At 40.0% G+C, this 21,402-nt stretch overlaps 1 protein-coding gene across 2 annotated transcripts in view; it reads right to left on the reverse strand.

Moving 5' to 3' along the window:
- Positions 1-21,402, reverse strand: part of HBP1 (HMG-box transcription factor 1) — a 41,544-nt gene that overhangs the window by 3,848 nt on the left and 16,294 nt on the right. For both annotated transcript variants that reach the window (XM_066272213.1, XM_066272214.1), the window contains exons 4-9: positions 16,297-16,435; positions 15,818-15,929; positions 15,614-15,726; positions 10,474-10,630; positions 9,712-9,856; positions 1,533-1,850 (exon numbers count right to left, since the gene is read on the reverse strand). In XM_066272213.1, coding sequence (XP_066128310.1) covers positions 1,533-1,850; positions 9,712-9,856; positions 10,474-10,630; positions 15,614-15,726; positions 15,818-15,929; positions 16,297-16,435 — 984 coding nt within the window. The remainder of the gene's footprint in view (positions 1-1,532; positions 1,851-9,711; positions 9,857-10,473; positions 10,631-15,613; positions 15,727-15,817; positions 15,930-16,296; positions 16,436-21,402) is intronic.

A 21,402-nucleotide genomic window follows, 5' to 3' on the forward strand; every position in this document is an offset into this window, starting at 1 on the left:
GCCTGGGGCAGAGGCCAAGGAGCCATCCCCAGCGCCCGGGCCATCTCTGCTCCAATGGAGCCTTGGCTGCGGGAGGGGAAGAGAAAGACAGAGAGGAAGGAGGGGGTGGGGGTGGAGAAGCAAATGGGCGCTTCTCCTATGTGCCTTGGCCAGGAATCGAACCTGGGTCCCCCGCACACCAGACCGACGCTCTACCGCTGAGCCAACCGGCCAGGGCCATAAAATGGGTTTTATAGTAGTCTCTAAAGGTACCACATAACAGTTGACACATTTAGCAGTTAAACCAAGAAATATTCACATATGTATCAATTCCTAAATCAGAGATGCATTTGATGTAAGAAGCTTCTCTTTTTAAGTGTAAATTACTTAAACTCAAAACCAAACTGGCAGTTACCAGTTATGGGGGGGGGGGGATACAAAATAGGTGAGGATGGTCAAAAGGTACAACTTCCAAGTCCTGGGGATATAACTTACAACAGAGGGACAGTTAATAATATTGTATTGCTTATTTGAAAGTTGCCAGGAGAGTAGATCTTAAAAGAGTTTTCATCACACACAAAAAACTGCATGTATAGTGATTGGATGTTAAGTAGTAGACTTATCGGGATCATTTTACAATATATACAAATATTGAGTCATTTATATACCTCAAACTAATGTTAATTACATCTCAGAAATAGATACATAGTATATAAAAATTAGGGCCACTTAACATTCAGCCCTGATTATTTTATGTGGATAATTATTTTATGTGGACTTCTAAAGGAAGCAGTAGTTTTGACTGGGAACTAGGAAGACTGAAAGAAGGTAATTTTCATCCATGGAGACGTGGTTGGTCTGAGAAGGCGTGAGCAGTAGAGGGCTTTAAGAGATGGATTAAGGCAAACAGAACAGGAAGGACTGGGTGCATTTTTACCCCTGGGCTCTACTGAGGACACCTCTAGGTTTAGTCCTGACAAATCTGGCAGTTATTGCAAATTCTCAATGTCTGCACATTGCATACTAGGACACAACTATTAAATGAAATCTGATTCAAGGAAGTGCTAGTCTTTTCTGTAAGGCTTTTCAATCAAGATGGAACTGTCAGTTGTTAGAACTGTGTCCTTTAACAGACAAATGACATTTAATACTATATTAGAAGGCAGATCCTTACCACTTAGGTAACCTACTTATCCCTCCAGGTATTATAACACTAAAAATTCCACTTAAACTTTTTATAGTCAACCTAAGAAATCAAAGAACTCAGTATCAAAAGCAGGCCCAGTTCCTGTGAAGTACACCAAAGTGTTACTCAATTATTACAATCATCACTATGATGTCTGACCTGTGGTGGCACAGTGGATAAAGCGTCAACCTGGAAATGCTGAGGTTGCCGGTTCGAAACCCTGGGCTTGCCTGGTGAAGGCACATATGGGAGTTGACGTTTCCTGCCCCCCCCAATCTCTCTTTCTCTCTCTCCCCTCTCTATAATGAATACATAAAATCTTTAAAAAATATATTAAAAAGAAAAAAAGAATCATCACGATGTTTACCTGTTATCTTTCCCTGGATACATCTGAGTATATTCAACTCTGTATTTTTTGGCAAAAAGCATGAAGGCATTCATTGGTCTTTTGCACTTGTTAGGAGATGTGGCACTCACAGTCCCTGAGCTGTGGGTTTTGACAGCTTTCGCATACAAAGAACCAGAAGAGAGCTGTGATGAGCCAGAGGAGCCACAGTTCTTACTGAACCCGGATCTCGCGAAATCTTGACCTCCAGGTCCTCCACATGACAGGGATGCACGACGCTGACGAGCCATGCTGCTTAGCACATAGACTGCAGAAGAATCCATAGGTGTGAAGTCATAGCTAAAAAAAAAAAAATTATAACATGGTTTTAATTCAGTTTAATTACCTGATTTGTAAAAACAGGATTTAAAAAAATAGAAAAGAAACCCTTACCCTTAGCATCTAATTGGAAATTTCAATGTATTTTCCCCTATATACTGTTACCAACATTAACAACTTCGCCACTGGTAGTTACTTATAAAATGAAAACTTATGTATGTGCTAAAATACAGTATTTTTTTTAAATCTGGGAATACAAAAGTTGAAAATTAAAACAGAATGGCTGGTATATATTCCAGGCCTCAAACTACACAGATGATAAACATAGCCTAATAACAATATCAGCTCCAACTCTACAAGCCTGCCTGACGAGTGTCACTACCCTGCCTTTTACAGGAAGAAACAGGCTAAACAATTGTTCCCCTCCACATGACAAAACTTGTAGAGTCTAGATCAGTGCTGGTCAACCTGGTCCCTATCGCCCACTAGTGAGCACTCCAGCTTTCATGGTGGGCACTAGTGGAGCAACCAAAGTATAAATAAAAAGACAGATTTAACTATAGTAAGTTGTTCTATAAAGATTTATTCTGCCAAACTTAGCGAAAATCTGACAAAGTACTTGGTAAGTAATTGCTATTATATGCTTTAACTTGCTGTAACTCTGCTTTATAAATTTTATAAAGTAAAGTTACTTCCCTACTTTATAAATCACCATTACTGTGGAACCAGTGGGCGGTTAGAAAATTTTACTACTAACAGAGATACAAAAGTGGGTGGTAGGTATAAAAAGGTTGACTACCCCTGATCCAGACCCAGATCTGCCTGTCCACTTCCATAGCCGCGGATGTCCGCACCAATACTGTGGCACCTCTAACTGCCACTGGCTCTTCTCAACAAATAATCATTAATTGAAAATATTAGCTGAAAATTAGAGCAAAAGTAGACCACAGCCTATATTTGGTAAAGGATATACCTGTGAAAAAAAATTCTTTTGTTCCAATTATGTTAACTCCTTCTGCTTATACTTTGTCTTACTGGAAAACCTTTCACACATTTCTTATTCTAAACCCAACTCCTCCTCCTCTCCCAGACACAAAAACTCTGGTTATACATCAAAACAGGTTGCTATCAGCTATAGAAGTATTTATTATCTACCTAAAGGTAAAGCATGAGATTATTAATTATTCTTAAGACAGAGAGAGCAAAACAAATGAGGTCCATGCTACTAACTGCACATAGTAAAAATAATTTACACCAGTTATCAACCACTGTGTCTTTCTGAAGGGTATTATATGAAATAAATGTACTTAAAGTGTGACTCCAAAATCATCTAATGAACGCACCCAATCAGTATTAGGTCAGAGAAGTAATTTTTGCTATCTTAAGCAATTCCCAAATATAATTTAAAAAAGCAGCAAACTTAAGTATACTGCTCACAAAAATTAGGGGATATTTCAAAATAAACATGAAGCTATAAAATATCCCCTAATTTTTGTGAGCAGTATATTATAAATTAATCTGACACAAAATTATTCATCTCTACTGGAGGCAAATATTTAATTACAATTTGAAATATCAAAAGATTTCAAAATAGGCTAAGAAAACACACGGATGGACGCTGCGGACATGATAAGTGAGATAAGCTGGACAGGAAAAGACAAGCACTGCCTGACTGAGTGGGTCAAGCATCTACCCAGAATGCTGAGAATCTCTGGCTTGAGCACGGGATCATCAATATGATCCCAAGGTGGCTGGCTTGAGCCCAAGGTCACTGGTTTAACCTAAGACACCCAACTCAAGGCACGTATGAGAAGCAATCAATATACAACTAAAGTGAAGCAACTACGAGTTGATGTTTCTCACTGTCCTCAATCTCTCTCCTTTCCTATCTCTCTCTCAAATCAAAAAATAAAATTTAAATTAATAAAAAAAAGACAAGTTCTATGTAATCTCACTAACATGTGGAATCTAAAAAAGCCAAATTTATAAAAACAGTTACCAGGGAATGAGGAGTCAAGGGTATAGGACAGATGTTGCTTAAGTGTATAAACTTGCAGTGAGTAATATATAAGCCCTAGAGATCTAATGCACAGTATAGTGAACATAGACAACAATCTGTATTATCATCAAACTCGCTAAGAGACTAGAACTTAATTATTCCAACCATGAAAAAGAATTATGTAACATAATAGAGGGGCTAATTATCACAATGGCAATCATATTAAATATATTAAATCAGCATGTTGTGCCTGACCAGGTGGTGGCACAGTGGATAGAGTGTTGGACTGGGATGCAGAGGACCTAGGTTTGAAACCCCGAAGTCACCAGCTTGAGGGCGGGCTCATCCAGCTTGAGCGCAGGGTCACTGGCTTAAGTGTGGGATTGTAGACATGACCCCATGGTCACTGGCTTGAGCCTGAATGTCATAGACTTGAAGCCCATGGTCACTAGCTTATGCCCAAGGTCGCTGGCTTGAGCAAGGGGTCGTTCCCTCTGCTGTAGCCCCGTGGGTCAAGGCATATATGAGAAAGCAATCAATGATAACTAAAGTGCCACAACTACAAATTGATGATTCTCATCTCCATTTCTGCCTGTCTGTCCCTATCTGTCCCTCTATCTGACTCTGTCACAATAAATAAATAAAATCAGCAAGTTGTACATCTTAAATTTACACAAATGCTATGTGTCAAATATATTTCAAAAAAAATTTTAAAATAAGCTAATTAACTACTGAAATTTGAAAACTCCACCATCTAGTGGCACAAATATAACCATCACTTATTTCTAGTATGGATACAATTTAAAGAAGTTTGAAATATTCAACCACAGAATTCAGGATTTTGATATAACTACAGCATTAAAATATTACATAGACTATTTTAAAAACAGCCTGGCCTACACCACCTCAGCATCTGTTTCTTCACTGTCTGCAGTTCCTGAAATGTGCCTTGTTTCCACCGCTGCTTTTTGTTTGTTTGTTTGTTTGTTTGTTTTTGTTTTTTTTTTTTCATTTTTCTGAAGCTGGAAACAGGGAGAGACAGTCAGACAGACTCCCGCATGCGCCCGACCGGGATCCACCCGGCACGCCCACCATGGGGCGAAGCTCTGCCCACCAGGGGGCGATGCTCTGCCCATCCTGGGCGTCGCCATGTTGCGACCAGAGCCACTCTAGCGCCTGAGGCAGAGGCCACAGAGCCATCCCCAGCGCCCGGGCCATCTTTGCTCCAATGGAGCCTTGGCTGCGGGAGGGGAAGAGAGAGACAGAGAGGAAAGCGCGGCGGAGGGGTGGAGAAGCAAATGGGCGCTTCTCCTGTGTGCCCTGGCCAGGAATCGAACCCGGGTCCTCCGCACGCTAGGCCGACGCTCTACCGCTGAGCCAACCGGCCAGGGCCTCACCGCTGCTTTTTGTACATGCAATTCATTAAACGTAGAATGCCTTTTCTGAACTTCACTATCATGTTATTATTCTTAAAGAAAAACTCCCTAATAGTGTAATCTCTATTATGTTTTATGTATTCATTTAATCTTCCCTTGAACATTATCCTTCTTTTAAAGATTAAAGATAATAATAAAAGAGCCATAAAAGGTTAACTCACTGCAGCTTCCAAAGCAAATCTATCGCAGAGCCAGGACCTGCACTCAAGCCTTCCAGCCCCAGAGGCTTGTCTGCACCAGGTTACCTGTCTAAATCAGCATTCACCAATGCACTTCTTTCTCTAGACTGGAAGCGAAGAGGCAGGCCCATGTCTTTTCTATTCATTCATTCATTCATTCATTCATTCATTCATTTTAGAGAGGAGAGAGAGAGAGAGAGAAAGGGGGAAGGAGTAGGAAACATCAACTCCCTTATGTGCCTTGACTAGACAAGTGCAGGGTTTTGAACCAGTGACCTCAGCGTTCCAGGTCGATGCTTTATCCACTGTGCCACCACAAGTCAGGTCCATGTCTTAAGTGATTTTAAATCCCAATACCAGCATATACTAAGCCCTAAAATGTGATGAATGAGAGGATAAAATAATTTTTCAAAACATAATAGTTCAAAATTTGGGTTCAAATCCCACCTCTGCCACTTACTTATAACCTTGGGCAAGTTAAACCCTCTCGCCTCAGTTTATATATTCATAAAATGAAGATAACACCTGGTGTGCAATGGTACGTTGCTAAAAGAATAATAGACATAACAAAGCTTAGGGCAGAAGCTGGCACACAGCAGGTACTCAGTCGGAGCTATCTATTAATGTAGATAAATCTGGAATCCTTGTAAGTTACTGACTTGAATCCCAGTTCTAATACTAACTGACTGACTGGGGCATACTTCTTTGACCTCTCTCAGCTTTAGTTCTCTTTCTCGGTAAAATGAGGATATAATCTACTAACAGGGTAGTGAAAATTAAGTTAATATATGTATAGTGCCTGGTCATAATAGGCACTCAATATGCTTGTTAAGTCATATTACTTGAACAGAAACATCAACTTCACAAAGTCAGAAGTAACTGTTTTAAACCTGCCTGATGCCTGGAAGACTGATCTCTACTCTCAGTGTCTGGAAAAGGGCGTCTTCACATCATGCTCCTGCTTAGAAACTTCTTTCTCCAGGACAGCTACAATTTTGTTTAAGAACTCATCAATTTATTGCTTATTTCTGGTCCTTACCAAGCTAGAACAGGGGTCTCCAAACTGCGGGCCCCTGCAGCCATTTATCCGGCCCCCGCCGCACTTCCGGAAGGGGCACCTCTTTCATTGGTGGTCAGTGAGAGGAGCACATTGACCACCTCATTAGCCAAAAGCAGGCCCATAGTTCCCATTGAAATACTGCTTAGTTTGTTGATTTAAATTTACTTATTCTCTTTATTTTAAATATTGTATTTGTTCCCGTTTTGTTTTTTTACTTTAAAATAAGATATGTGCAGTGTGCATAGGGATTTATTCATAATTCTTTTTATAGTCCGGCCCTCCAACAGTCTGAGGGACAGTGAACTGGCCCCCTGTGTAAAAAGTTTGGGGACCCCTGTCTTAGAAGTAAAGTTTTACCTATACAGTACATTAGATGTTAAATACATTTTTATGCATAATATATGTAAATACTTCCACAGGGAGCAGATGGGCACTTCTCTTGTGTGCCCTGACCGGGGATCAAACCTGGGAAATCTGTACACCGGGCCAACACTCTACCACTGAGCCAACTGGCCAGGGCTAATAATTTTTTTTAATTGATTAATTTTAGAGGAAGAGGGAGGGAGGGAAAGAGAAGCATTTATTTGTTTTTCCGTTTAGTTGTACATTCGATGGCCAGTTCCCACAGGTGCCCTGACGGGAGACAGAACCCACAGCCCTGGCATTTAAGGTTGACGTTCTAACCAACTGAGTTAACAGGCTGGCACCTGTAATATTTTGTTTGCAGAGAGAATTAATATAGCAGGCCTGACTGCTATCAAAGGTTTACTTACAAGGCTAGCCCTTGATTAACTTGAATTTCAGAAAGGTTCCCATCATTCCCACAACTGAGTGAGTGGCTCACTATGCCTGAACTGTATACAAACAATACGGTGGACCCTGAATGCCTGCTTTCCCTTTGGAAGTTTAGAACTGGGTATGTGCCAAGCCTGAGGCAGCCCAGATTACCAGCTCCCAATAAAAACCCTGCTGAGTGTCTACATGCCTCCCTAGCAGATAACACTTCATACCTGTCACAACTCACTGCTGACAGAAATAAGCAAGTCCTTTCTGACTCTACTGGGAGAGGGTCTTGGAAGCCTGGCTTCTCCCAGACTTCACCTGTGCCTTTAATTTTCCCAATTTTGCTTTGTGTCCTTTCACTGTGTGCCCAATTCAGCCCTTGAACGTAGAGGTGGTACTAATGACCTGCAGCATAACTGTGTATGTGTTATATGTATTATACATGTAATTATATTCCTAATTTTAGTAAATATATACTGCTCATAAAAATAAGGGGATATTTCAAAATGAATTAATGAAGCTATAAAATATCCCCTAAATTCTGTGAGCAGTGTATTTTAAAAAAACATCTGATTCCATAGAAAATGGAAACATACTAAAAAAAAAAAAAAAGGAAGCATACTGTATTTTTTAGACTAATTTGCACTTAACATTCTTTCTAAAACAGATCCGTGTTTCAAAAATCTATATCTAAGGTTCATTAATCCTCCATTGACAGAGAATTCCATGGTATGACTATATCAGTTTATTTTTTATTTACTTTCCAGTTAGTGAATATTGATTGATACTGTTTCCAAGTTTTATTATCATGAACAATATAGCTATAGAATTGTTTACCTAGCTCCTAGTGCATGTCTACAAGTTTATTCTTCTACCGCACATATACAGAGGAACAGGATTGCTGACATTGTGTTGTAAACTAGACAAATTATCTTTCAAAATTTAATTTACACTGTAACCAAAACATAAGATCTGATCTACGGTCACTGGCTCGGGGGGGGGGGGGGGATTCAGTTTGCTGAAGGCCCGCGGTCATGGCACATGAGAAAGCAATCAATGAACAACTACGGTGTCACAACAAAAAACTAATGATTGATGCTTCTCATCTCTCTCCGTTTCTGTCTGTCTGTGTCCCTATCTATCCCTCTATCTGACTCTCTTTCTGTCCCTGTAAAAAAATAAAAAAATTAAAATTAAAAAAAAAAGATCTGATCTACATAATAAAAGTATCACATCATAAAGTTTTATCTCATTTTCTAGTTTTTTTCAGTGTACAGGAGGGATGTAATCAAATGGCTTCGAGAATCCAATCTTTAATATGTTACTGAGTGCCTGACCAGGTGGTGGAGCAGTCGACAGAGCATCGGTCTGGGATGCTGAGGACCCAGGTTCGAAACCCTGAGGTCACCGGCTTGAACACAGGATCACCGGCTTGCATGTGGGATCAGACACGACCCCATGGTCAATGGCTTGAGCCCAAAGGTCGCTGGCTTGAAGCCCAAGGTCACTGGCTTGAGCAAGGGATCATGGGCTCAGCTATAGCTCACTAAGTCAAGCAATCAATGAACAACTAAGGAGCCTCAATGAAATATTCATGCTTCCCATTTCTCTCTCTTCCTGTCTGTCCGTTTGTTCCTCCCTCTCCCTAAAAAAATGTATAAAGTATAAAGGCCCTGGCAGGTTGGCTCAGTGGTAGAACATTGACCAGTGTAAGGAAGCCCCAGGTTCGATTCCTAGTCAGGGCACACAAGAGAAGTGACCATGTGTTTCTCTTCCCCTTCCCGTCCGGCTTTTCTCTCTCTCTCTTCCCCACCCAGAGTCATGGCTCAATTTGGGCACATTGGCCCAGGAGCTGAGGATGACTCCATGGAGCCTCCACCTCAGGTGGCCCCAAATGGGCAGAGCATCAGCCCTAGATGGGAGTTGCCAGGTGGATCCCAGTTGGGGTATATGTGGAAGTCTATCTCTCTCCCCTCCTCTCACTTGGAAAAGAAAAGAAAAAGAGAGAAGAGAGGAGAAGAGAAGAGAGAGAACAGAAGAGGGGAGAGGGGAGAGGAGAGAGGGGGAGGGAGAGAAAAGAAAAGAAAAGAAAAGAAAAGAAAAGAAAAAAGACAGTTAACTACAAAGTACTATTTAAGAGATTTATCAACTGGTTAAAAATAAATAGCCAGATTTTTAATTCTTGGTCATCTTTAGTGTTTTACGTACTCACTTTTCCTCTATGACTACTCTGTAAAACTCTCCATGAGCTGTTATTTTACTTTATCTAACATTTTTTCACTTAACCATGCATATATACTTTCTCTAAGTTTTTTTTTTTTTAATTCTCAAAACTTTTAAAGGTGTAACTTCTTAAATATTTGACTTAGCAATCACTTGGGAGATTTAGAGTAAACTTTAAACAGAAAAAAGAATCCAATATTACCTTTTAAATGTATCAAAAACACCTGAATCATCAAAATTAATGGCATCAGGGTGTCCAGGAGGTAGACATACGTCACCAATATGAATCTCACAACATGGGATGCCATGCTGCACCACAGTCAAGCTTGGGTAAAACGATGACCAACCTAAAGTTAAATCAAATAACAGCTGTATAAAGAATTGACAGAAAGCATCCAAATTATTTATTATAAAACATATAATTTCTGACTCTTAAAAATAAGTCCCCAAAAGATTTTCTAAAAGTCATGTAAATTTACCATAAATCTTTAAGCAATGTAAAAGCCCTCCAAAATGTAGTTTAATTTAGCATTTTATTAACAGAGTCTATCTGTCAGCACATCCATCAACCTGCACGAGTGATAAATGATGAGCAAGACCATGAAATACTCTGAAGTAGTTAACATGAAGGCATTTTAACAGGGCTCTGTGGTGATTCAGGTAAACAGCAGATTTGGTAACCCTAAACCAAAATGCAATTACCAGAATATTTGTTTCCCTGAACTATATACCAAGATTACAGAGCTTACTGTTGTATGCTACACGAATCTAAAAGTGACTCACACCCATAGGAAGCAGAGCTTGGTGTGATTACCACTAAGACATTTAAGCATTATAAGGCATTTCCTAAGGTAGGTTTTATTTAGTTTGAAATTTTCCCTTCAAATTTCTTAATCATCAAAGACATATTAATAGATTTAAGATTTCTTTAAAAAGTGACTACAAATTCAAATTGAAGCCCTACCTTTATTTTTAACATAGAAAGGGTGGTCCAGCTTACACTCCACAGTTAGTAAACCATCTTCTACTGTACCAGGATCAAAAGTCAACTTCAGTACAGACTCGCCAAAGGATACACTTTCTTCATGTGACAGCAACTTTAGGCCATCAGAACCATAACCCTGAAAATACATACACATAATGAATGAACTGGCAACATTCGATTTAACACATGGTTAAGTTCCTATTATGGGTATATCTTTGTTGAAAAGGTAAAAACAGCCTGGTCTGTGGTGGCGCAGTGGATAGGGCGTTAACCTGGAATGCTGAGGTCGCAGGTTCGAAACCCTGGACTTGCCCGGTCAAGGCGCATATGGGAGTTGATGGTTCCTGCTCCTCCCCCCTTCTCTCTCTCTCTCTCCTGCCATCTCTCTAAAATGAATAAATAAATAAATAAATTAAAAAAAAAAAAAAGGTAAAAACAAACAAGACAGGATCCCTGTCTCTAAGGTGCCTTCAACCCAATAGTGAAAAAAGCTTCCCTCCAAAAAAAGCACATATATAAATCACAATATAAGGCAGAATGAAATAAACATTTTAATTCAAGTATAAAGGATGCTAATGCAATTTAATAAAGGAGACATTAATTCCAAGAGAAAGAGATTAGGAGGCTTCTGATTCCTATTTGAACAAGATTTAAAAGAACGAAATTGAGAAAGGGAGAAGAACATGCCTCATACCAGGGAGAGCTGTAACTAACAACTGCTTGGGGTGTGCTGTTTGCTAAAAATACAATATGAGTTGGGGCAAGGCTGAAAAGGAGGGGCCAGTCAGTAAATAAAGGGTCTCAGCAAAAGGCACAGGACTTTCACCTTTCCTTTGAGAGGGTACTAAGGAAGTCATTAAGTACTTTTATTAATATGATTGTTTAAGGTAACAATAAAGACTACAGAATAAAAGTTACCTCTAATATTCAATCTATTTCAAGATACCAACGAGAGAAGCTCATTAGTCTTGAATTGACAAGTACAAGGTGGCAGAACCAGGCTAAATTTAAATTCAACAAATCTTTACTGAGCATTTAGTACATGCCAGGTACTAGGCTTTGAAAATATAATACAAGCATTAACAACACTTTATCCTTACCCTTAAACTTACTGATAAACAAGAGACAGACATGCCAACACCTAGGTATAATATCCAATTATTATTACACTAGTGCATGAACAAAGTAAAGAAGGGAAGGACAGTAAAAATCTTTAAGGACCTGACCAGCAAGCGGCACAGTGGATAGAGTGTCGGACTGGGACACAGAGGACCCGGGTTTGAAACCCCAAGGTCGCCAGCTTGAGCATGAGCTCATCTGGCTTGAGCACAGGCTCATCAACTTGAGTGTGGAGTCACTGGCTTGAGCAAGGACTGGGACACAGAGGACCCAGGTTCAAAACCCCGAAGTCACCAGCTTGAGCATAGGCTCTTCCAGCTTGAAAACAGGCTCACCAGCTTGAGTGTGGAGTCGCTCGCTTGAGCAAGGGGTCACTCACTCTGCTGAACTACCCCGTCAAGGCACATATGAGAAAGCAATCAATGAACAACTATGGTGCAACAACAAAAAACTGATGATTGATGCTTCTCATCTCTCTCCATTCCTGTCTGTCCCTGTCTATCCCTCTCTCTGACTCTCTGTCTCTGTAAAAAAAAAATTTTTTTAGAAGAAAAAAATATCTTAGGAGAAAACACAGTATATCTTCATAACCTTGAATTAAGCAATGGTTTCTTATACACAACACCTAAAGCACAAGCAACCAAAGAAACAAATTGCACTTCATCAAAATAAAATTCTTTTATGCGTTTGAAGTACAATAGCAAGAAAGTAAAAATACAACCCACAGAATGGGAGAAAATATTTGCAGATCTCATCTGATAAGGTATATTTTCCAGAATATCTGAAGGACGCTCACAAAGGAATAAAAAGACAACCCAATTTGAAAATGGGAAAATTATTTGAATGGACATTTCTATGAAGATAATATACAAATAACCAACAAGCACATGAAAATACGCTCACCATCATTAGTCATTGGGAAATGCTAATCAAACAAGGATACCAGTTCATACACACTAAGATGGCTTTTTTTAAAGATTTTATTTATTCATTATATAGAGGGGGGGGGGAGAGAGAGAGAGAGAGAAAGAGAGAGAGAGAAAAGGGGGGAGGAGCAGAAAGCATCAACTCCCATATGTGCCTTGACCAGGCAAGCCCCGGGTTTTGAACCAGCGACCTCAGCGTTTCCAGGTTGACACTTGATCCACTGCGCCACCACAGGTCAGGCTAAGATGGCTTTTGAGTGAAATGGAAGGTAAGTGCAGATGAAGATTTAGATATCAGAACTTCCATACATTACTAATATGGATGTAAAATGGAGCATTCACTGTAGAAAACTTTTATGGAAGTTCTTCAAAATGTTAAACTTGGAGTTACCATATGACCCAGTAATCCCTAAGTACCGTATATTTCCCCATGTACAGTGTGTCCGTAAAGTCATGGTGCACTTTTGAACGGTCACAGGAAAGCAACAAAAGATGATAGAAATGTGAAATCTGCACCAAATAAAAGGAGAACCCTCCCAGTTTCTGTAGGATGATGTGGCAGCATGTGCGCATGTGCAGATGATGATGTAACACCATGTATACAGCAAAGCAGCCCACGGCCATGCCAGTCGAGATGTGGACGGTACAGAGGAAAGTTCAGTGTGTTCTGTGGCTTCTAAATTCAAATCCGTGACCAAAGTGCAACGTGAATATCAGCGCGTTTATAACGAAGCGCCACCACATAGGAATAATATTACTCGGTGGGATAAGCAGTTGAAGGAAACCAGCAGTTTGGTGGAGAAACCCTGTTCTGGTAGGCCATCCGTCAGTGATGCGTCTGTAGAGGCTATACAGGATAGCTACCTAAGGAGCCCTAAAAAATCTGTGCGTGAACTGCACTGAATAGGTATGAAACTGGGAGAGTTTTCCTTTTATTTGGTGCAAATTTCACATTTCTATCGTCTTTTGTTGCTTTCCTGTGACCGGTCAAAAGTGCACCATGACTTTACGGACACAAGGTATATGACGATCCCATTTATAAGATGCACCTTAATTTTGGGGCCCGAAATTTGGGGAAAAAATGTATTTGGGGAAACTTCATGTATTACATGAAGTTACTAAACTCAAGTTTTATTCATCATAAAATTCATACAACTCCTCTTCACTGTCAAAACTCCCATCCATTAGCTTGTCTTCAATCTGTGTCTGATGACAAATCACTGTTTTCCACAATGAGCACAAAAACAAGTGTGAAAAAGTGGGAAATGCAAGTAAAAAAACCCTACAACCACTGTATAAGACGTGCCCAGTTTTTAGACCCCAAATTTTTTCGGGAAAAAAGTATATCTTATACCTGGGGAAAGAGGGTATATAACAAGAGAAATGAAAACACGTCACGCAAAAGCTCGTACAAGAAGGTTCATAGCATTATTCCTAACAGCCAAAGAGTGTAAACAAGCCAAATGTCTTTTAGCTGACTAATGAATAAATCAATGCAGTATATCCATACATAATATTATTTAGTCATAAAAAGAACACAGTTCTTACATACATAATTACACAGATGAACCTTGAAAACATTACACTAAGTGAAAGAAGCTAACTTTCACAAAAGGTCACATATGATTTCCTTCACATGAAATGTCCAGTATAAGCAAATCCATAGGTACTGAAAACAGATTTGTGATTGCCAGGGTCTAAGGAGAGGAAAGGAATAGGAAATGATCACTTAAGGAGTTTCTTTTTAACATGATGAAAATATTCTGGAATTAGATACCCGTGATGGTTGCACATTCTTGTAACATACTAAAAAGCAATGAATTGTACATCGTAAACGGTGAATGCTATGGTGTGTACACTATAATTCAGTAAAATTTAAAATATAATTGAAAACTTGAAAAAACGAAAATGCCAGTCTTTTTATGGAGTCATTTAAAAAGTAATTTAAGCCCTAGCAAGATAGCTCAGTTGGTTAGTGTCATCCTGAAAAGTTGCAGAGGTCTGATCCCTGAGTCAGGCACATACAGAAACAGATCGATATTTCTGACTCTCTCTAAAATCAACAAATAAATTTTTAAAATAAATAAAAAGTGTAAGGTATTTTTACCCGCCGAGAAGGAAGGAAGGGGCCAGAGCCACCAAGTGTGGAATAACAAAAGGATTTATTGAGTACAGGGCATCCCGCCCAGCAAGGTTCCCTGGCCCCAAAGAAAGAAAGATGGAGGAGATGGAGGCCAGGGAAGTCGCAAGGATTAAACCGCACTGGAGATATTTAAAGAGGTCCCTCTAGGGAAGCCGAGCTAGTATGATGTGGTGAAATCTCGCTGGCAGACGGTCACTTTTTCCCAAACAGTTCCTGTGAAGCCTCTTTTGGCGTGCTTGGTTGTGGGCGGTCCTAGCCAAAGTTCGGGGGCCTGGGTTCCCCACGTGACCATCCCTCATTATCCACCGACCTTACAAAAAGTAACTTAATATAATCGACTCCCAATTATCTTTAGGGGAATTAACCACTTTGTAGATTATCAAAGATAAAGCTTTGCTTCATTTACTTCCTTATTTATTTTTAATACCAGTTAAGTCTGCCTCATCTAAGAAAGCATGACTACAAAGGTAAACCTGAAGCCTCTCCCTCCATTAGGCTAATCAGCAATAAATCAAACCACCACGACCTAAAATGTAAGATATCACTTACATATGGAAGTAAACAGAGAGTACTGTTGTAGAATAACAAAAACTCTTCTCTTTTTGAGATAGAGAGAAAGGGACCGATAGGGACAGACTAGAGAGATGAGGCGCATCAATTCTTCGTCTGCAGCACCTTAGCTGTTCACTGATTTTTTCTTATGTGCCTTGATGGGGGGTGGGTTAGAGCAGAGCAAGTGACTCATTGCTCAATCCAGTGATCTTGGACTCAAGCTGGTGAGCCCGCACTCAAGCCGGCTACCTAGGGGTTTTGAACCTGGGTCCTCTGCGTCCCAGTGTGACACTCTATCCACTGTGCAACCGCTTGGTCAGGCGAATAACAAAAAATTTTGTTACATTTTGAAAAAATGTTTAAAGAATTTCAAATCAACCTTGTGAGTGCCCATTTGGAGATCCTCCTCATTCTCACAGCCTTCAGCTCTAGCAAAATCTTCAACGTCCTGCCATTCCTTATTGCTTCCCTTATGAAAGCAGAGCCGTGTACCTGAAGTTTAAGTAAAAAACAAGTATTAGGTCTGTGACAGTGCTACACAAGTAAGCTATACACAAAATCAACTTTGTTGTTTTTTTTTTACCTTTCAAAAAACAGTGCCAAGCAGTCGACGGCCAAGAATTGCACCACCCCAAATCATCATCATCTGAGAGGGAGGACATGCAGAAAATGCCAGACTCGGACTCACTATTTGCCTGTGAAAAATAACATTATACACTTTATTCCTTTAAGACATACCTTGTTATTATCTGTCTCTATCTCAGGCTTTCGGCTCTCCTATTAGGGGATAACTTAACTATTTTAAACTTAGGAGAAAATACACCTTTGAATACCAAAGTTTATAAAAGGTTTTATTAAATATATAGTCCCATTTGTAAATAACTTTTCTAATAGTTAATAATAGGGCGGCTGTACATAAAACTGAATTCAGATCACTAGTAGAACAATGACATACTGTTATCTATCTGTATGTGCTTCAAAAGACTTTTTAGAGAGGGAAAGTTAATATATTACAACTACTGTGCAAACTTTGTAAAAGTTTAATCTCATGAATAAACTCACCCTTTCATGTCTGACTGGTGTTTCCTCCTTCCAGTGGTGAGGGAAGGCTGGCTCACTCTTAGAAGAAGAGGACACTGGTGGAGGGCGTGCATAGGAATGTAAACTTTTACTAGTAGCTATGATGTGTACAGGAGATGATCTAAAATAAAGAAGCAGTTTTAACCATAAAGCATAAGTCCTTAAAGCAGATCTTTGCTTTTGATGAAAAAAAATTTGTATTCAAATGCCAGTGTTATTACATATAAGACACCTATGGGCCCTGGGGCTGGATGACTTGGTTGGTTGGAGCATCGTCCCCGAGGCAGAGGCTGCTGGTTTGATCCCCAGTAAGAGCATATGAAGGAACAGCTTGATCCCAACTTTCTCTTTCCCCCTTCCTTTCTCATCAAAATCAATCAAAATAAATAAATAAATAATAAAAAAAGAAAAGACACTCATGGAAAACACTAGTAAAGACATCAAGATTTCATTTATATGTTGTTCCTTATTCAACTTCTTATCCAAGCTCACATATTTTAAAGTTTTTTTTCATATTTGACAGTGTATTTCAAGTTCTAAATTACTATTTCCTTTATTCATTTGCTTTTATATTAACATTTATTTTAAATGTTAGCATTTTCATTCATGAATAACCCCTGTGCAGGGCTCCATAACCATTTCTTCTCCTTCTTTGATGTTGTCTTAAGTCCTAACATGAGTGAATCACCCTTGGCTGGTTGGCTCAGTGGAGAGCGTCAGCCCGGCATATGAATGTCCTGGGTTCAACTGCCAGTCAGGCACACAGAGAAGCACCCATCTGCTTCTCCATCCCTCTCTTTCTCTTCTCCTCCCTGCCTACAGCCATGCCTCAGTTAGGGCGAGCTGGCCCTGGGCACTGAGGATGACTCCATGGCTTCCGCCTCAGGTGCTAAAAATGGCTCCAGTTGCAACAGAGCAAGGGCCCTAGATGGGCAGAGCATCGCCCCCCCGGTGGGCATGCCAGGTGGATCCCAGTTGGAGAGCATGTGGGAGTCTGTCTCTGCCTCCCCTGCTTTCACTAAAAATAAATTAATTTAAATGAGTGAATCTACACTTAATGCAACCAACACTGAACTCTTTATCTACCAACCACCTATCACTGGGCAACAATAAACTACTTTAAGCCAAAATGCTTAAACTTTTTATAGCAGAAAGCAGATTATTTGCAACTTCTTGTAACTGGACACCATTTCTTGTTTCTAATACAAACTTGTTGAAAAGCATCTACACATCAGATCTAATAATTTTCCCCTAGGATCACCTTTTAAAAAGTAACCCCTTGCCTGACCTGTGGTGATGCAGTGGATAAACTGTTGACCTGGAATGCTGAGGTTGCCAGTTCAAAACCCCGGGTTTACCTGGTCAAAGTACATATGGGAGTTGATGCTTCCTGCTCGGCCCCCTCTCCCCTCCTCTCTAAAATGAATAATTAAAATCTTTAAAAAAACCTAAAGAAAAGTAACCTCTTCCCCAGTTTTCTCCTCAGTCTCTTTAGCAGGCAGTGCTCTCTCTAGAGTACCTGCACTCCCAAGAACATACTAAGACCCTCTGCCCATAAACAGATCAGCTAATGCTCGGAGGGAGGAAGTAACAGTAAGAAGCAGGTCCTAATGGATGACCAGTGCTGTGACTGACAGGGTAGTTCGGAAAGCAGCGAGGGAGACTGGGGGTAGATCTGTCTGAAGCTCCCAAATCAGGACAATTCTCTGCAATACCAAATAGGGATTTGGTCCTTAACAGAAAAAAGTTGATGCATATCTGTACTAGCCTCGTTTTTAAACAGGGGAAGAAAAATCTTACTTTCCAATTCTTCCCCATTCCCTGAGAAATTTTATTAGCCTCTCAATTTTAATTTTATCCTCATTAATCATTTTTCATTATAAATTATTTTATAAGGATCTATGAAAGCATTCTTTGCTTTCATGTTCATATTACTTCTTAAATAAAACCCCCACCAATTTCATTTTAGCATGTTCTCCAATCATTTTTGGATTTTAAAATACAAATTTTTTTTTTTTTTTTTTTAAAGAAGCCGTTGGAATTTATTTATTTATTTATTTATTTATTGTATTGAGGTTGGAAACGGGCCTGCGGGAGGGGAAGAGAGAGACAGAGAGGAAGGAGAGGGGGAGGGGTGGAGAGGCAGATGCGCGCTTCTCCTGTGTGCCCTGGCCGGGAATCGAACCCGGGACTCCTGCACGCCAGGTCGACGCTCTGATACTGAGCCAACCGGCCAGGGCTAAAATACAAATATTAAATGTTTTGTCTTTTACTAATTTCTTCCTTTATACATTTAAAACTTGCCTGGCCAGGAGGTGGTGCTGTGGGTAGAAAATTGTCCTGGGACACAAAGGACCCAGGTTTGAAACCCTGAGGTCTCCGGCTTGAAGCCCAAGATCTCTGGATTGAGCAAGGGGTCACTGGCTCAACTGGAGCCCCACACTCAAGTCATAAATGAGAAAGCAATCAATGAACAACTAAGATGCTGCCAAGAAAGAACTGATGCTTCTCATCTCTCTCCCTTCCTGTCTGTCTCTGTCTCTCTGTCTCTCTCACTGAAAAAAAGAACTCCAAGGTCCTGGGGCAGGATAGCTAAGTAGGTTAGAGCATTGTCCCTATACACCAAGGTTATGGGTTCGATCCCAAGTCAGGGCACATACAAGAATCACCAGTGAATGTGTAAATAAATGGAACAATAACAACAAAAAAATCAGTTTCACTCCCTATCTCCTCCTCTTTCCTCTCTCTAAAATCAATAAATTAAAAAAAAACCTTTATGAAGTATTAGAGAATGGCCAAACTGCTAAAAATCCCTAAAGTTCATTCCTGCCTTCATATCTAACAAAAGATTATGTATGAGTTTTATCAATTCTCTGTTTAACCATTTAAAAGAGATAGTAACACTATGTTCTTTTTTTTTTTTTTTTTTTTTTTTTCCAGAGAGGGATAGACAGGGACAGACAGACAGGAACGGAGAAAGATGAGAAGCATCAATCATTAGTTTTTCGTTGCACGTTGCAACACCTTAGTTGTTCATTGATAGCTTTCTCATATGTGCCTTGACTGCAGGTCTTCAGCAGACCAAGTAACCCCTTGCTGGAGCCAGTGACCTTAGGTTCAAGCTGGTGGGCTTTTGCTCAAACCAGATAAGCCCGCGCTCAAGCTGGCGACCTTGGGGTCTCAAAACTGGGTCCTTCCGCATCCCAGTCTGACGCTCTATCCACTGCACCACCGCCTGGTCAGGCAATAACACTATGTTCTAAAATCTGTAATAGCCTGGATTATCTGTAAAAATTAACATGCTGAACATATGGAAAACACTAATACCATTGGTCTCTTCATCCCTCTATCTACGCAGGGATAATATAAAGTTTACCTGGCCTCAACCCCTTTGCACTGTACAGTTATGACTTCAGACATTCAAAGCTCAGTAACAAACATAATGAAACATTCTATAAGAAGTTGTGTGAAAGTCACTGACAGTGTTAGATGGCAGGTAAGACAGCAGAGCATGACTCTTGGTCTTGTTCCCTAGGAAGAAGGGAAGCACAGAAAATGCTGCAGCAAATAAATTTAGATCTTTAGGGAAATACTCCTTTACTTATGTTTTTATTTATATTGCTTTTCTTCTGAAAGGTTTATTCAACTTTCAAGAACTATTATAATATTCATAAATTTGTGGCGAAAATGAAAAGTATTATCTCTAAACTATAAATGAGGAGGAAAAAAAAGTCCAATAGCAAAATCAGGGTTTTGGATTTTTTTTTTAATGTAAAAGAATTTTTAGCTTTTTTATTATTAAGATAATAACAAAAACTGGGACTATAAAGGATGTAATACTTCAGCCTGACCTGTGGTGGTGCAGTGGATAAAGTGTTGACCTGGAAATGCTGAGGTCGCCAGTTGGAAACCCTGGGCTTGCCTGGTCAAGGCACATATGGGAGTTGATGCTTCCAGCTCCTCCCCCCCTTCTCTCTCTCTGTCTCTCCTCTCTCTCCCTCTCCTCTCTAAAAAAATGAATAAATATTTTTTTTTAAAAAAGGACATAATACTTCAAAAGGTAAGTTTTCTTTCCTGGAGAATTTTCATGGAATTAAACTGAACGTTAACTAAAATGATTTTGCTTTAATCCAGACCAATATCCTGATGAACAGAAGAAAAGCAGCATAATTTAATGCAGTGGTCCCCAACCCCCGGACTGGTACCGGTCTGTGGGCCATTTGGTACCGGTCCAGAGAGAAAGAATAAATAACTTACATTATTTCCACTTTATTTATATTTAAGTCTGAACAATGTTTTATTTTTAAAAAATGACCAGATTCCCTCTGTTACATCCGTCTAAGACTCACTCTTGACGCTTGTCTTGGTCACATGATACATTTATCCGTCCCACCCTAAAGGCCGGTCCGTGAAAATATTTTCTGATATTAAACCGGTCCATGGCCCAAAAAAGGGTGGGGACCACTGATTTAATGGGTTGTAAGAAAACCAGGTTTTGTCTGACCAGGCGGTGGCGCAGTGGATAGAGCATCGGACTGGGATGCAGAGGACCCAGGTTCCAGACCCCGAGGTCGCCGGCTTGAGTGCGGGCTCATCTGGCTTGAGCAAAAGTCCACCAGCTAGAACCCAAGGTCGCTGGCTCCAGCAAGGGGTTACTTGGTCTGCTGAAGGCCCGCGGTCAAGGCACATATGAGAAAGCAATCAGTGAACAACTAAGGTGTTGCAACGCGCAATGAAAAACTAATGATTGATGCTTCTCATCTCTCTCCGTTCCTGTCTGTCCCTGTCTATCCCTCTCTCTGACTCACTCTCTGTCTCTGTAAAAAATAAGTAAAATTAAAAAAAAAAAAGAAAACCGGGTTTCACACCTAAAAAGCTTACTCTTTCGCAAAGAATTATACTAAGAGCACTTACCAAAACTGAGTTATTTCTACATCACCCAGTGTGAATTAAAGTCTAGCTACCCACATGACTGCAAATCTGGGCATTTCTTCCCTATACAAACTATCATATTTATTTGTGTCATTTTACATAGATAATTTTATGATTTTAGGCATAATAAAATATCCAATTTAGGTCTCTCTGGAA

Source organism: Saccopteryx bilineata, chromosome 4, assembly GCF_036850765.1.
Source record: "Saccopteryx bilineata isolate mSacBil1 chromosome 4, mSacBil1_pri_phased_curated, whole genome shotgun sequence".
Taxonomy (NCBI): domain Eukaryota; kingdom Metazoa; phylum Chordata; class Mammalia; order Chiroptera; family Emballonuridae; genus Saccopteryx; species Saccopteryx bilineata.